The 17,332-nt window shown below is 40.8% G+C and overlaps 2 protein-coding genes across 6 annotated transcripts; both read right to left on the bottom strand.

Annotated features, from left to right (window-relative positions):
- Positions 1-1,210: 1,210 nt before the first annotated feature.
- On the bottom strand, positions 1,211-3,465 carry LOC111980566 (ADP-ribosylation factor-like protein 4D). The gene is made up of 2 exons (XM_024011371.2): positions 3,308-3,465; positions 1,211-2,553 (listed from the first exon to the last, which is right to left on the bottom strand). Exon 2 carries the CDS (start codon positions 2,405-2,407, stop codon positions 1,802-1,804), a length of 606 nt encoding a protein of 201 aa, XP_023867139.1. The 5' UTR covers positions 2,408-2,553; positions 3,308-3,465; the 3' UTR covers positions 1,211-1,801.
- Positions 3,466-10,269: 6,804 nt separating this feature from the next.
- Positions 10,270-17,012, bottom strand: LOC111980564 (transmembrane protein 106B). Of its 5 annotated transcripts, none has more exons than XM_024011367.3 (7): positions 16,942-17,012; positions 15,513-15,726; positions 14,629-14,782; positions 14,333-14,473; positions 14,178-14,221; positions 10,999-11,052; positions 10,270-10,566 (listed from the first exon to the last, which is right to left on the bottom strand). In XM_024011367.3, the coding sequence occupies exons 2-7, from the start codon at positions 15,719-15,721 to the stop codon at positions 10,449-10,451; spliced, it is 720 nt and encodes a 239-aa protein (XP_023867135.1). In that variant the 5' UTR covers positions 15,722-15,726; positions 16,942-17,012; the 3' UTR covers positions 10,270-10,448. The 5 variants fall into 5 exon arrangements, with proteins under 5 accessions (XP_023867135.1, XP_023867136.1, XP_023867134.1 ...); XM_024011368.3 differs by having other exon boundaries at positions 15,513-15,723; positions 16,942-17,005; XM_024011366.3 differs by having other exon boundaries at positions 16,808-16,996.
- Positions 17,013-17,332: the final 320 nt, after the last annotated feature.

The raw sequence follows: 17,332 nt of genomic DNA, 5'->3' as shown, positions 1-17,332 counted from the left end.
AAGTTTAAGGGTGAAAATGCCTCTAAAACATAGGTGATGCTATTGGAATATAACAGCATGGACACAAAACCTAAAAAAAGGTAGCAATACATAGCCCCAAAAATGTGTGAAGTGTGAGAGACAATTCAAAGACAGTGACATTGCATTAATCTGGTCATTATTCCCATTACCTGATAAATAGAATGGKCAAAAATAGACTAAAGTGAAGGTTTTCGTGTGCTGGTGTAMGCTCCTAGCCTCCATTATTGATTTGAATTATGTGGTACGTTTGAAGTCAGTCCTGCCCACAGCTTTCCTTTCATATGGCTTTCAAATATTTATACAGGCCAAACTCTGCAGATCCTTGATCCTGTTTCTTAGTATTCTGTGAACACATACAAAATCAAGTAACTTCTACTAAATCCAATGATTTCCACAAGTAATATGGGTCACTTATTCAAACCTCTAGATTTTCTCTACTGATGAAATACAATATATCTGAGAAACCAGTTACATATTAGCACCTGGCAAGAACTAGGTTATTTTCGTTGTTGTACTATTGCCAAGTGGCGCAGGAAGAGTAACTTGTAACAGTCTCAGGTTTAGAATTGCCTGTGGTTTTTGGGCTTCTATAACACTGCCCTTTCTCTCACTGGAAGGTGAGATGCCCTTCAAGAAAACACATTCCTCAACTATTCCCAACTTTCTTTGTGAGCTAATTATACCATTTGTCTGACTAATAAATTAACTGATCAATTAATGGAGCTACCATAGATATATAAAATGACTGGAAAACTGCCAATGAATGTCCTCTAGGAGACTTTTGATGTGCAAATCACTAATTAAATGTCATTGAAGAATACAGGTAAGCAGTTCCTCTTGTGATTGATGCAAAAGCTATAATGAGAAGCCCAAGAGATTGTTTGTTCTTTAAACGATCTCTGCCAGGATGGGATCAAGCAGGCAGATGTTAAAGGAAAGATTAGTAATTGAAATAGGAGACAACAGCTCATGTTTGACTCAAAAGGACTCTTTTTCAATGAGGTTCTTAAGAAGAAAAAAAAACACGTCAAAAAAGCAAAATGGAAAACTGGACCGAGGACCTATAAGTAAGTTATAGGGACCCTTGGTGTTCTGTTGAGAATACCATAAACATTGATATAACAAGGGCAGACTATAACGCTTGGTCAGCATGGTCAAATAAACAGAAGGAAAGAAGGGGACTTCCAGATAGTGTCTTCAATAATTTATTAATTTGTAAGTATTACAAAAAAAAAAGAAATATGTACAGAACGTAAAAACATATTGGTTGTAACAACTTCACACATTTAAGTCTACCATGACAAGCAAAACTGTGGTGAAAACTTGCATCYTGGCTAGCAGCCTCAGGCCTTGTGCCAGCAGGCATTTCAGTTCCAATGCCATCTGAACATTGGGTAGAAATACAGTCCCTCTTTTGATCTACAAAAGCGTCGTCTTTTCCAACGGTGAACCACCTCCGTGAAACAAAGTGAACTACAAGGTAAACTAAATTAGAACTACCATACGTCACTGGACGTTTGGACTACAACGTGTCGGCGCTACAACTTGATAAAAAAGATGGGAATGTTTATTGAAAAAAAAGAGCCACTAAAGGGCTGAACGTAGTCCGTGCTGTGTCCAACGTATAGTATAACAGGTCCATTTCTCTGTCCTCTGGACTGACCGTCACTGGGAAACCAAAAGCAGGTCGTCCGGGGCACAAAATTCCCATAAAATTCCAAGGAACACCAACAAGGTCCATTCTGCGGGTAAACGCCTTTCGGAAGCTCAGACGCACAGCTCATCTCTTCTTCTTACTGTGTCTGAGCAGCTTCTTCCTCTTTAGGATCATTTCATATAGTTTCTCCAGGCCGGGTTGGAGCCCCTGGCCGTTCAGCGCGCTGCAMCCCTGGGTGTGGTGCAGTGTGGAGTTGCTAAGCTCYTGGAGGGCCAYGGCCTTCTCCACCTCCACAGCAGAGACTGCAGAGTCCAAGTCCTGCTTGTTGGCAAGCACCAGAATTGGTACTCCCTGGTTCTCTGCCGAGCGACTGATGCGGTGGAMCTCCACCTTGGCCTCCTCCATGCGCTCAGTRTCTGCAGCATCCACAACAAACACCAGGCCATCGGTGCGACGCGTGTATGACTTCCACAGGGGCCGCAGCTTCTCCTGACCGCCCACYTCCCACACCTGGAAGGTGGTGGTGGCCCGCGAGCTTCCAACTGCTACTTTAATCCGTTCAGTGTTGAAGCCCTTTGTYGGGATYGTCTCCACAAARTCCCGGAGCTTTAGTCTGTACAGCAGGGAGGTCTTTCCTGCAGAGTCCAGGCCGATGACGACCACATGCAGAGACTGGAAGTTGGGGAGGAAAGGAGTGTTGGGGGCTATCTCTGTTAGCTGGTTGCCCATTTTGGCTGGTTGTCTGGCCCTGATAGTGAGGTGGCAGAGTCTAGTAGGGGAGGTGGTGGGTGTCTCCAGAGAGATGGAGCATTCACACCTACTTCAAAAGGCAGCAGTTGCAGACCAGAAGGCAGACGACTAAACTCACTGATGACCTTGTAAAATGAAGGAAACGGGCAAGATTAGTTATGTATTATAGATGGCACCATGGATGACAATAATTTATATTTTTAGTCTACTGACTATGCTTCAAAGGGGGGGAAAAAATGAAATTTCAGTTAGCCACAAGTTTTCAAAACAACCCTGCCTATCGTTCCATAGCAGAAAAAAAAAAAGTTCCAATATGTAATTATATGGAACTGCAGTTGAATTGCCATTACTGTTTGACAACAACACTGGCTAAAATCCTGTACTTTTGTATATGGCAATACGAGAAGAGTGTACAGTACGCATTGTCAATCTATCTTATCGCACTATCTGCAGAAAAATCAATTGACCACATTGAAATGTGTTTTGTCAACAAGGAACAGAATATTCTGGTCCCATGTATGTAACGTTACTTCAGCAAACTTCTCTGTCCTGTTGGTTCGTTGCATATGCGGCTGCATAGCAACACTGGTGTCGCTAACGTRAACGTTAGCTAGCTAACCTTAATTAACGGGGGCAAAAATAACAAATAGTAGAACACTTTAGTTAAGTGTTTGCCGTCTAGGTAGATAGCTGGGTAACAATTATTTAGTTGTACGTAATTTCAGTGGCCAGTGAGGTTAACATACATTGGCTAGTTACTGGCTAGTCCGTGCGAGAAACAATATCCAACCGAGTCGGGACACTGAGCGTTAACGTTTATTAGTTGCACCGAACCAAACAAACGGTGTTCGTTAGTTAGAACATTACACATAATCTTACCTTTATAGCGTGTCTGTATTGAGTCAGACAACATAATTCCAACACAGATAAGCACAAATCCACACTGAAGAAGAATAATTCCAAAAGAAGCTGTGCTAGAACCACCAGAGTCCCTCTACTTGAATCTCCAGGCAAGGAATGGAACCAAAGGTGGTGAGTGCGACTGAAGAACACAACACCCACGAGTGACGTAACGAAAACACTCCCAGTCTCCCCCCTAATGCAATGAGTTTTAAATGGAAAGTGCAGTGACCTCTGACTTGTGAGRTCTTATCGACAGTTATCAGTCTATTGCTATGGAATTGTCAAACTAAAGGAATAAACAAAGTAGGATATTGATTATGTGGGTATGCTTAGCTTGGTTGGCTGTCTTGGCTGTTTTGCCTTTTTATTTAATCAGTACATAATTGTAAACCACTAAACAGTAACCTATTTCATATTTTGACATGAGACATCATGTTCAGTAGCCTATGAGAAATGTATGCCAGCACAAAATCATGGAAATATGTGTATAAAGTAGTTGGGGTAGCCGCTTGAGGTCTTTCTGCTCTGAACAAAGTTGGGGGCAGCAAGAGGACAATGGGTCGACTGTGGCAATTTGAATGCTAATGCCTTTGTAGTCTTTTCCTTGAACAGCACCATGATAACATTTCAGGAAATGACCCGCTGGAGTTGGAGTGCCCTGTATTCATAGGGCATGTGTTATGAAACCAGCCAGATCATATCAGCATATCTGGGAGGAATCTAGTTACTATTCTCAGRACAACACTTGCTGGTTGTAGCCTGTCATGAGGGGAGGATGCAAAACTGTGTGCAGATTTGAAAATAGAGTGGTTATCAGATGTACCCACAGTGCAGKAAATGGAGGGCAGATATCACACATGGGAGTTAAATGAAAACTCYCAGGGGAATTGAGATTGAGAAATTGTGTCAGCATGTGCAACAATAATTATCTTTCCTGCAGAGCAGGATTCCATGCCGAAGGGTCTGCCTCGGAGCAGAACTCACTAATTACACACAGTCAATGTTCAAATCACTGACAAATTAGCTTTCAAGTGAAGCAAATCAAATAATATAGAGAAAAGGCGTGTTATACTGTGCTTCTTCTCTCATTTTAAATTCACTCGACCTTCGCACACACACAACACAGACATTTTACTGTCATTATCACAAGGGAACAACCTCAATATACAATGGACAATTATTCATTGGCGCTACATTTATATAGCAGTTGCTATCTTAAGAAACAATTGGTAAATTATCAATTGGGTACCAATTAACGTTTAGGACTGAATATATCATGTAGAATATATGTTTCTAAGTAGACTGTCTATGCATCTACTTATGTATTCTGATTGGCAATTGCTGTGTTTGCTTTGTATGATAAAAAGGCTAGAAAAACAAATAGGTCTATGTTATTTAAAGCTTTGATTAATTGGAATTTGAATGCAAGAAAAAATGCCTCCAGACTGTATTAAGCCAAAGGAGCCGATAGCCTAGTGGTTAGAGCATTGGGCCAGTAACCGAAAGATTACTAGATCGAATCCCTTACCTTGTCAAATCTGTCGTTCTGAACAAGGCAGTTAACCCACTGTTCCTAGGCTGTCGTTCGAAATAAGAATTTGTTCTTAACTGACTTGCGAAGTAAAATCAACAAGAGGGGGTATGTTTTTACTAAACATGACAGTAGCGTCCTCTACCGACTAATATGGGAAATACATCCATATATTGTGAAGTTTACACCTGAAAGATTCACAGGTGCAAAACTATTGCAGAACGACAATGCATTTGGTAAGTTACCAAACGTGCATTGCACATATAACATGATCAAATGGGTTGGAGATTTCCAGACTCCTCAGCTGAGAATTMTATCTCCAGAGGGTGAACTACTGGGGTGAGTAATTATTTACCTTTATCTCTGACGCCACCAACTCAAAGGAGCGTTCAGTTGCTAGGTAACTTGCGAGGCAGGTGGGAAATACTTGAAGCTGGAAAATTGAGGTTCTCAACGTCATCATTAGCTACCTGCTTTAGGCTGCTGAAGTCCACCTTGCCTCTGAGGGCAAAACAYRATTTTTCTCCAGYGATTGTTATAAGTAAAAGATCCAATAATTKTTTGTCATTTAAAAAAATCAACATAGCAGATCCAGTACATCAAGAGGTGCATTTTAATGTCTTACATGATTTTCTTTCATTATTGGCTGTTAGTGTGGTTACTCTAGGTTCGATTTATACTATTCAGGGATAGCTATTGCCTTTTATACACATTCATTGAAACTCCTAATGCAGCAGTGTGGAGACAGAGAGGAAATAACATCAGTGGCCCCTGTTTATATTTAGACAAAGACAAGACATTGTGTTGGGCTGTCATTAATCAGAATTGGTGAAACAGTGATATAGGGGCTTGTCTGTCTATCAGGTTACAGCACTGGCACTGTGGTTTAATGATAGTTAGCACCACTCTCCCACAGATGCTGGTGTAGGATGTKTGCTATGCATTGGGAAGCCCGGTGCCGGCAGACCATGGTGGACCGCAGGATGTCCAGGGCCAAGCAGCAGGCAGGCTACCGTCAGTAGGCTTGTTCCCTAATTGATTAACACCGGAGGTGTAAACCAAAGTCGAACATGCGACACCCCTGTGAGGGGTCAACCTCAATTCCTATTATTCATTTTGAAGGTTGTGTCCCTCTGGACATACCTTACGCCTCGGCTGAATGTTTCATGTGTGCCAGCACTGACCGAGAGCCAATGAATAGCCTTGAAATTCAGGAAAACATCAGAATCCCTCACTACCACCATAAGGTGGCATTAAATAMCATTGCTTACTGGCACTTACATATTCAAGCACCTCTTGAAACAGCAGAGCAAGGTGCTACTGTGTTCTTATTCAAAGTTAATTGCTGCAACACAGTCCATTATCACTTACAAATAAGTTTGCAAGTTCCTGGTGGTAATTTGGTATTGAGAACAGGGATCATTGTATAGGATCTCAACTCCATCACATTTTGGATGTTCAACATTGACAGGTATTCAGAACTTGAAGGCCATTAATTAACACCTGTCTAAATGGAGGGTGAAAACTGACCCGTCACTTGGGGTGAACCTCTCCCTGTCTGTGTGCAACTGTTTACAAAACTGTGAAGTAATGTTCAACACCCCTAGTTATATGCAAAATATCTCAGGTGCATTTGGTGTTTCTGCTGTATGTCAGGTTGCCTCAAGTAAACAGCATTTACAAGTACCTCTTTTGTTTGTGCAGYTGAGAAAGGACCCTTCAGAGCCAAGCTCAATGCCACTGGCAGAGTCTAACGCACCTGCTCAGCAGCCAGGTAATATCTAAATGTTTAATTTGCACCATTTTTGTTGTGCCCAAAAGGGTGACAAACTACTAACAAAACCATATTCATTATAAGCCAGACATGCTCATGGTATGTCTCATGACTAGGCCTTTCAGAAAAGGGACTTTTGAATACTTATTTGTAAATCTCTGACCCAGCAACCACAACCATCTTCTGACTGTAATTCAGGCAAAGAAGGTAATCAAATGTCATAAGTGGTTGCCAGCCCGTTGACATGGGTCACGTACAGTTCATTGGCATGGCCACCTGCATTGTGCTATTTTGCAGGTGAATTATCAACTGTGAAACTATAGTCTCAGACAACTGGACCAGTTGACAGGAAGGATAACATGTTCTTAGTAACAGAACAACACTGATTACAACATATCTGTACAAAGTCTTGGAGTACTCTATGAGKACTTTTGATGACTTCCTCTCTTGACCGTAGTATCCACGAACACGCCATTATCTTCTCCTTGACTTCCAGCCGTGAATGAATGTTCACACTCCAAAAACAAGCTCCAGTACAGTGCTAAGATTGACAACAGATACTCAGTGAGTGCATGTGATACACTGTCATAATGCTATGTATTATTGATATACAGTACATAAGATTATAGGACTGTTTTTATTTCTCTACTTTACAGTCCATACAGTACTCCCAGCAGTGGTGAAGAACCCATATCCAGTCATTGGTGAAGAAGACTAATAGAGGAAGTAAAGATTAAGAGTAAACCCAAATTGGTCTACACGGACAAGTTCTGGCCTGGTTTAGATCTTATCTGTCGGAAAGATATCAGTTTGTCTCTGTGAATGGTTTGTCCTCTGACAAATCAACTGTACATTTCGGTGTTCCTCAAGGTTCCGTTTTAGGACCACTATTGTTTTCACTATATATTTTACCTCTTGGGGATGTCATTCGAAAACATAATGTTAACTTTCACTGCTATGCGGATGACACACAGCTGTACATTTCGATGAAATATGGTGAAGCCCCAAAATTGCCCTCGCTAGAAGCCTGCGTTTCAGACATAAGGAAGTGGATGGCTGCAAACTTTCTACTTTTAAACTCTGACAAAACAGAGATGCTTGTTCTAGGTCCCAAGAAACAAAGAGATCTTCTGTTGAATCTGACAATTAATCTTGATGGTTGTAAAGTCGTCTCAAATAAAACTGTGAAGGACCTCGGCGTTACTCTGGACCCTGATCTCTCTTTTGACGAACATATCAAGACTGTTTCAAAGACAGCTTTTTTCCATCTACGTAACATTGCAAAAATCAGAAATTTTCTGTCCAAAAATGATGCAGAAATATTAATCCATGCTTTTGTTACTTCTAGGTTAGACTACTGCAATGCTCTACTTTCCYGCTACCCGGATAAAGCACTAAATAAACTTCAGTTAGTGCTAAATACGGCTGCTAGAATCCTGACTAGAACCAAAAAAAATTGATCATATTACTCCAGTGCTAGCCTCCGTACACTGGCTTCCTGTTAAGGCAAGGGCTGATTTCAAGGTTTTACTGCTAACTTACAAAGCATTACATGGGCTTGCTCCTACCATCTTTCCGATTTGGTCCTGCCGTACATACCTACACGTACGCTACGGTCACAAGACGCAGGCCTCCTAATTGTCCCTAGAATTTCTAAGCAAACAGCTGGAGGCAGGGCTTTCTCCTATAGAGCTCCATTTTATGGAATGGTCTGCCTACCCATGTGAGAGACGCAGACTCGGTCTCAACCTTTCAGTCTTTACTGAAGACTCATCTCTTCAGTGGGTCATATGATTGAGTGTAGTCTGGCCCAGGAGTGTGAAGGTGAACGGAAAGGCTCTGGAGCAACGAACGCCCTTGCTGTGTCTGCCTGGCCGGTTCCCTCTCTCCACTGGGATTCTCTGCCTCTAACCCTATTACAGTGGATGAGTCACTGGCTTACTGGTGCTCTTTCATGCCGTCCCTAGGAGGGGTGCGTCACTTGAGTGGGTTGAGTCACTGACGTGATCTTCCTGTCTGGGTTGGCGCTCCCCTTGGGTTGTGCCGTGGCGGAGATCTTTGTGGGCTATACTCGGCCTTGTCTCAGGATGGTAAGTTGGTGGTTGAAGATATCCCTCTAGTGGTGTGGGGGCTGTGCTTTGGCAAAGTGGGTGGGGTTATATCCTTCCTGTTTGGCCCTGTCCGGGGGTATCATCAGATGGGCCACAGTGTCTCCTGACCCCTCCTGTCTCAGCCTCCAGTATTTATGCTGCATAGTTTGTGTGTCGGGGGGCTAGGGTCAGTCTGTTATATCTGAGTACTTCTCCTGTCTTATCCGTGTCCTGTGTGAATTTAACTAATGCTCTCTCTAATTCTCTCTTTCTCTCTCTCGGAGGACCTGAGCCCTAGGACCATGCCTCAGGACTACCTGGCATGATGTCTCCTTGCTGTCCCCAGTCCACCTGGCCGTGCTGCTGCTCCAGCTTCAACTGTTCTGCCTGCGGCTATGGAACCCTGACCTGTTCACCGGACGTGCTACCTGTCCCAGACCTGCTGTTTTCAACTCTCTAGAGACAGCAGGAGCGGTAGATATACTCTCAATGATCGGCTATGAAAAGCCAACTGACATTTACTCCTGAGGTGCTGACTTGCTGCACCCTCGACAACTGTGATTTTTATTATTTGACCGTGTAGGTCATTTATGAACATCTTGGCCATGTTCTGTTATAATCCCCACCCGACACAGCCAGAAGAGGACTGGCCACCCCTCATAGCCTGGTTCCTCTCTAGGTTTCTTCCTAGGTTCTGGCCTTTCTAGGGAGTTTTTCCTAGCCACCGTGCTTCTACACCTGCATTGCTTGCTGTTTGGGGTTTTAGGCTGGGTTTCTGTACAGCACTTTGTGACATCAGCTGATGTAAGAAGGGCTTTATAAATACATTTGATTTGAGTATTTGAACAGGGCACAGGCAACATTGCCATGATTACGCTGTAGTGCAAGAACAAGGGAGTAAATTAGTTAGCTTCCACATTCCAAAAAAATCAGTGGTAACACTACTAGTCCATGTGGATTCCTAACAACCATTTTCCCCCTCACTAATAATCTCATTTCAGTGACACATAAAAACCATAGGTGAATTAATATCCAGATCTTGTTATAGCTGTTAGAATTAACATACAATTAGAGATTATGGTTCAACATACAAATGTGTGATCAGTAGTCAATCCCATTAGTGTACAAATCAAAGACAGAACTGTAATTCCCATGTTATTCCATAGAAAAGTTCTAAATGGTCTCTACCACAGTCATTATGTGATCAATGCTATATAGTTGTATGCATAAATGTAAGTATACTAAGTGGTTTTACCTACTTTAACCAATTAAAACACATACAAAAGTAATTTACTTGTTTGTAGAAGTGCACCAACAATCTGTTTTATAAGAAATTATGCAAATATATAACAGCTAAATTACTCCTTCAAAAATGTGTGCAAATTTGTAGTCCACTCAAGTCTTTCAGTTTCTTTGAAGACAAAACAAAGTAGGTTTCAGTAGGATATAGTGGCAAAAAAGTTATTTTCACAGCGCAGACCCTCCAACCACAGCAATGACCCTACTTATAAAGCAAGTGCTACAGAGGTGCATAAAAAAGACAGAACATTTCAGAGCTTTAATTTTAATTTCAAGCTTTAATTTCAAGTTTCTTTCTTCCCGATAACTTGAGGGACATTTGCATTTTTCAAGAAAAAACAATGGCTTTTGACCACACAGTTCTCCACAGTTCACCTCATGGCCTACTCCTCAGTCATCCCGCCACTCATGGAGCCCTTGGTCTCAGGGTGTAGGGTTGATGAGGTGGGGTGTTGTGGTGTTAGACCCACAGTCGATGTATTCAAACGTGTCCAGGGAAAGCTGCTCAAAGTGGGCCAGGTAGTAAACAGTCATTGACATCCTGAGGGAGCAGGATGGTTACAGATTATACAATTTTTCATCTATTATTTATCAAATCTAATGATATTTATGTAATTGTACCAGATTTAGGTTAGCCAGCTATCAACATTTCCTAACCATAGCCATGAAATAAACTCTCCCTTGAGCCATCACTGTAAAAACTGGGCCAAGTTAACAAGCAATACAGCCCTTCCTCAGATTTTAACCACTGATAAGAAATAAATAGGTTAGTCTCTGACCCCATTGGTTTACTAGGTGGGTGAAGTTGTCGGTTTATCATCAAAACATTTAGTCATGAATTATGGTATTACATTTTTCCCACTGAACACAGATTCAACATGATTCTGGTTCCTTATGGTATATATGCATTATAATCTAAATGGCTAATTTGGGGAGCGTTTTACCCATACTGACTGACTGGGCACATACTCACTGAAGATTGACAAATAACGTGTGGATCTTGATCGTAGATTTCTTGCAGTAATTGCTGGGAAAAATAAAGAGAAAATAATGAATACCTTCAGGATTTCAATATGAAAGATATTATTTCAAAAACAACCCACTGGGCACAAACTCGTTGAATTAGCGCCGTTTCAATGTAATTTGACAAAGTATTGTGACGTGGAATCTGTGGAAAATACATTGATTTGAAAAAAAGTCATCAACTGTTGTTTTGAGGGTGAAATTTCAACCACAGGATTATGTATGTTATCATGATAACCACATTTGAGACATTGTATAAAATGTTGAATTTTTACGTTTAAAACAACGTCAGAAGTCCAACTTTATATCCACTATCAGGAAAAAAAACAAATAGGCTGGGCAGCACCTCCTACTGAAGAATTCCTCCATCTACAGCTACCCTTGAGTCTCCCATCCAGGGTTTTAACCCAGCCCAGCTTAGCTATGAGATTTGTCATATTGTTTAAAGATCTCCACTTTAAAAATAAATAAATTCACTGTTGCTATCGAAGTCATTCCAAAAGGTAGGTTTAACAGAGTAAATTAAAATGTGAGCATACTTAGTCTGGCTTTAATTCCAAATGTATAATTTGTGTTGGATTCACATCTCTATCTTAACCAAAAAGTTWAAGTTTGATTTGATTTAGTCCTATTCTTTATTTAAAGTGCATTTAAAGTTTAATTTAATCACATTCTTTAATTTAGATTTTTGGTTGAGATGGCTTCATGAATACAACATATAAAATTGTTAATTTGTAGACCAACTGGAATTAAAACCAGTCTTCAGTGGCAGTCAGTGGCACAGATGGAACTATCCAAGCAGAAGATTAAAATCTTCAAACATTTAAATTTGAAACCAACCGAACACAATTCAATATCACTTTTGAAATACAATAGCCTATTAACTTGTCGACAAGTTAACAAAATGCTAGGTTGGATGCTGTCTCCAACCTAACTAAAAATAGAAAAGTTAAAGTCTAGAGCACCACAGTTGAGGTGTCATAATACCTATGAATGGTGGGGYAAAAAACTGGGAATTTTTAGAAACACTTAAAATAAGGGCTGTTTCTCGTGTAGGCTTACCCTGGCGTGACATTTTGTAACCATGTAAATCTCTTGGACAAGGTGACTTTAATCAATATAGTCGCCTCTATTTACTCAGATTCGAAAACGCTAATTAGCATCAAAGTAGACATCATGCAAAACTACAAATCCCTGCAAGCTCCTGCGCGTCATCTCTAGCTGACACCTTTGCTAACAGGTAGTGTCAATTTAAAACTTGCACAAGAGGGTTAAAAGAATTCAGGTTTCAAAATGTAGCCAATATATTAATTACTACATTTAGATAGTTAATCCAGAGATTCTTACCTTTGCCTCAATTTGGCAGTTTGGAAAACGATTGGAACCATTTCCTTGTGTAACTGCTAGGGTATTGGGACTCATACTGTGGTACTCTATTGGACTAAGCTCAGATGGAACTAGCCCAGCAGTAGATCCAGGTAACTGCCAAAATAATGGAAACAATTGCGTAAACGAGGGGTTAAAAGTAGGTGGAAGCACCTGCTTGGCAGGCCACTATTTTGACTACCATGGCCATCTATGCCCAGTAGGATGACAAGTCCCCCATCCACAGGGCACGAGTGGTCACTGCATGGTTTGATGAGCATGAAAACGAGGTGAACCATATGCGATGGCCGTATCAGTAAGCAGWTCTCAACCCAATTAAAACTCTTATGGGAGATTCTGGAGCACACCCGAGACTGCGTTTTCCAACAACAACACACCAAATTATGGTGTCGCATTCCCATAGAGTTTCAGACACTTGTAGAATCTATGCCAAGGTGCATTGAAGCTGTWCTGGCCCATCACCCTATTAAGACACTTTAGGTTGGCGTTTCATTTATTTTGGCAGTTACCCATACCTCTCCTTTAAAATGTTGATATTTGGTTGCATTGTCAACCAAACAATTCAATATTACTTTTGTAATACAGTAAATTGCTTAAAGTTAAGGCTATCTTACAAGCGAATGTAACATTCAACTCTAAAATGAGTAACATATCCAAGGCCACATTGAGGATACAGTAACTATACATTTCTTATGTAACCATATATAAGTCTGCATGTTCAAATAGCATGCATAGGTCCTCACAGGTCTGTGGAGATCACAATTTCTGTAATCTGTGCAGAATGTCAGTTACACCATATACCATAAAATATACCATATACTATATTTTAATGTAATCTCAACTGCAATCTAGGCCATTTGGTTCTGCTTTTAAAAGACGTGCAGTGAAAACAATCTGTTTTATAAATAAACTAAATATGACATTGCATTCCCATTTTAACTTTTAAAATGGTTGAAAGTACAGTGAGACATTTGGGGTGACAACGGCAACCAAAAATCTGATTGTTTTTCCATTGGTTGTGCTTTAGGATGGTTGAAAGCATAGTGATAACACATTGGAAATTCATCTAACTTTTGGCTGTCTTTTTGAGTGGGTGAATATAGGTTGTAATCTCATTGATCAACATGTTAACCAAATTTTAACCAAGTATCCACATTGAAATGACATGGTGTGCCCAGTGGGAGTGCTTTTGACTTCTTTCAGTCCAGAGGCCCTTTCATTTTGTGAATAGGAATTTCTAGTGACAATTAGCCTGCAACACATGGAGGAAATGGAGATGAATTCTGCATGCCAGTGCTCCCAGCTAAGCAGGTTATGCTAGTTTATGTATGCTTATGTACTTTTGTAAGACAAATACTTTATCTGCTCAAACATTTGACAGTCATGCCTCAGACTTTCTCTAAATACAAAACACATTTCCAGTTTTGCTTTGTCTTTATACATTATTCAAAACAACTAGCCAAGAAAATGGCAGAGAATAACTGTCCGTAGAGCACACAAAATAAATMATCACATTTACAGCGAATGAGTTACATTACTTTCACATGACAACATGCCACAATCAAAATAAGCTTAACTTTACAGCACAACTAAATTAAAAGGACTGCGTCACTATATTGTAAGTGTGTTACCATGGCACTTTGTATAACCAAACAGCCACAAAAGCAGCTTTATGTCTCACTACTGACTCGATGGAAGATTCAGCACCAGACAGAATTTAACCAAGATTATACTTGTACTTACTTCAGACCCTCCTCCACTAGCGTGACAGGAATCTCAAAGGCAAACTGTCAGGGGAAATAAGGAAGAGCGTTAGTGAGTCAAGTAACAATATTTAGAGGCTTACAGAAGCTAACATCTCTGCAGTATAGCAGTTGGTAATGAGGGGAGGTGCTCACCGTTTTGTCCGTGAGTGGTTTGACAGTGGTGACATTTTTCATATCAGCCTTGCCCACAACCGTTTTATCAAAAAGAGCCTGCACTGTCAAGTTATAGGCCTGAACTGTAAAAAAGTTGTCATTGGTAATATTCAGGATGTTCTGTGATGGGAGAGAGACAAGGCGATTATTACATTCATCTCCAAAAACACTCCAGTGATGCAGAGGAAGAGACAAGAGGCCAATACTTTTATGGCATAGCCCAGATAGAAACCGACTGTGTGGTATATGAATGAATAAGTCCAATGATGTCTCACCGTGATGTTCATTTGGACAGTGGTCGGGGTGAAGTAAACATAGACAGACTTGACAGCCACAGGTGAGAGGATGACACTGCGAGGAAACAAGAAGAAGAGGACCAGCGAGCTGACCAGCAGGCACAGCGTCACTGACACAGTGACATACAACTTCCTGTAGGGGYACATAAAATGTACAAGTTGAGTATTGATATAAGGCCCAGCGCAGTCAATATGTTTTTTTTCTGTGTTTAATATCACATTGTACAACAGCTGATGAAATTAACACTGTAAAAGTGTGCTTTTTTTCGCTGGTTGAAAACGCAATCTACACAGGATCTTCTAATCAGCATGTTTGCATGGGCAGGAGTTTTAGATTTCCATGGTGACATCACCATGCGGTTAGTAGACCAATAACAAAAAGCTCCAAACCTCTGCAAATAACAGCTAGTTTTCCTCTCCAGTCATGCTGCATTCAACTGCTAGTCGGAACTAGAAAACTCTGAAATGTAGAACTTGCTAACAGGTTGTTATACACGTGCTGCGTTCAAGGAATCAGCAAGTCGGGAGTTCCGACTAGCATGTGAACGTGGCATACGACCACATTGCTAGAGAAAGTTAGCTAAAAAGCTTATTAATGGAAATCTATTACAGTAAGTTAATTCATTGTTACCCAGAAATTATTTTGGYAAAAATGGCTACATTGCATTGGCCATTTTAACATACCACAAGCGTTTTCATGCAGTATACACAAAAACACCTAGATACAGATGCCCACTCACGGAACGCAATAATACTTTCTACACACACTGAACATCTCGACACACCATAGACTTAAAAGACCTTCTAAATGATGCATGTGAGAAATAAAACAATTGTTGCTATAAATCTCAACATGGTCTTACGTGTGTCGTGGTTTCAGCCTCTGATCGGAGCAGGGGATCACTGCCACCAATTTGCTCTCCTGACCTCGTGGGATGCGGCCCGTGCCCTGGCAGGTTGGGCAGMCCAGTGTTTCCTCAGAGTGTCTCCTGTTAGAGGTCTTCCTCCTGTCCTGCTGGGGTACGATGGCCTGCTCATCATTCTCACTGGGTTGACTGGAACCAGCTCCCATGCCTGCTAAAGAGACAGTCATATATATATAGTTAACTGCCAAAATAATGGAAACGCCAATATCAGGTGTCTTAATAGGGCGTTGGGCCACTACCAATCACCAGAACAGCTTAAAGGGACCTTGGCATAGATTCTACAAGTGTCTGGAACTCTACTGGAGGGATGTGACACCATTCTTCCACGAGAAATTTCATAATTTGGTGTTCTGTTGATGGTGGTGGAAAACGCTGTATCAGGCGCTGTTCCAGAATCTCCCATAAGTGTTCAATTATGTTGAGATTTGGTTACTGACACACACACACCTGTGGGGACACATTTGACTCCCCTTCAAAATCCTATTTTCCCTAACCCCAAACCTAACCTCAACCCCCCCCCTAGAAATACACTTTTTATTTGTGGTGACCTGCAAATAGTCCACAGTTGGTCGAATTTTTGTTTGTTTACAATTCTTMTGGGGACTTRTGGTCCCAACAAGTATAGTTAAGCATGCACTCCTTTGAGACCCCTCTTTCAAAGTCACTGAGCTCTCTTCTTCTAGCCAAAATAATAGGCAACTGGGGATTGTTTATATGACCCTAAGCATGATGGGATGTTAATTGCTCAATTAACTCAGGAACCACACCTGTGTGGAAGCATCTGCTTTCAATATACTTCGTATCCCTCTTTTACGCAAGTGTTTCCTTTATTTTGGAAGTTACCTGTAATATTAGTTGCTTCACATCAATATAATGATAATTTACTATTTGATATTTGTGACGACAAAGGATTATATTCTGTGTATGTATGTGCTTTGCTGTCTTGGTGGATTTCACAATGGAGATGATCTTAAATGCATACAATTATACAATGTTTCATTATCTTCGCAGACACCGAACCAATTAGATCGAAGTCGGCTTTGTCCATACATCAGACAACATCTTATGTGAATTAATTCTACAATTTAGCAAATAACCGATGGCGAACGTTAGTTTTAATCTAAACAGAAATTTGACTACGCAATTGCAACACACCGCATACAAGTCTTGTGATGAGTTTCGTTTCTCTGCCACCCCTGAAGAAAACAACTTGTTGCACTGTGTTTACTTGCCTTGTTTATGGGGTGTTACGATTTATAGAGACGGTGCCGTCATCAAGACTGTCTGTAATCTAACTCCACACCATATGCCTCACAGCAGTCGTGAAAATTGTCTAATATTCTTCTTATGTTGGTCACATACTCACTGAGCAGTGGCGCAATTTCCTATCCAGATGAGGATGACGCAGCGTAATTTTGCTGCCACCCACAGGAAAGAATTAAAGCGGCTATATGTAGCTTTTTGGGGAACCCGACCAAATTCACATAGAAAGGTGAGTTCTAGATCTGTAATTTTCATTGAAAGAAATCTAAGAAGCTGTATTTGTGTTCTATTTTTATGCTTCCCGTGATTGTTTTATTTTTGAGTGTTTTACTTTGTTTTGTACACCAGCTTCAAACAGCTGAAAATACAATATTTTTGGTTATGGAAAATATTTAAGTGGTTTAGATGGTACAATTATTGTTTTGCACTGCACTTGCTCGTTTAGTCACAAACTGAAATTAGGCAAATGTTAGCAACCAGAAAATGGCGAAACA

This window comes from Salvelinus sp. IW2-2015, linkage group LG20 (assembly GCF_002910315.2).
Source record: "Salvelinus sp. IW2-2015 linkage group LG20, ASM291031v2, whole genome shotgun sequence".
In the NCBI taxonomy this organism is placed as follows: domain Eukaryota; kingdom Metazoa; phylum Chordata; class Actinopteri; order Salmoniformes; family Salmonidae; genus Salvelinus; species Salvelinus sp. IW2-2015.
Note: the sequence above shows the minus strand (reverse complement) of the source record. Positions and strands in the feature narration are given on the sequence as shown.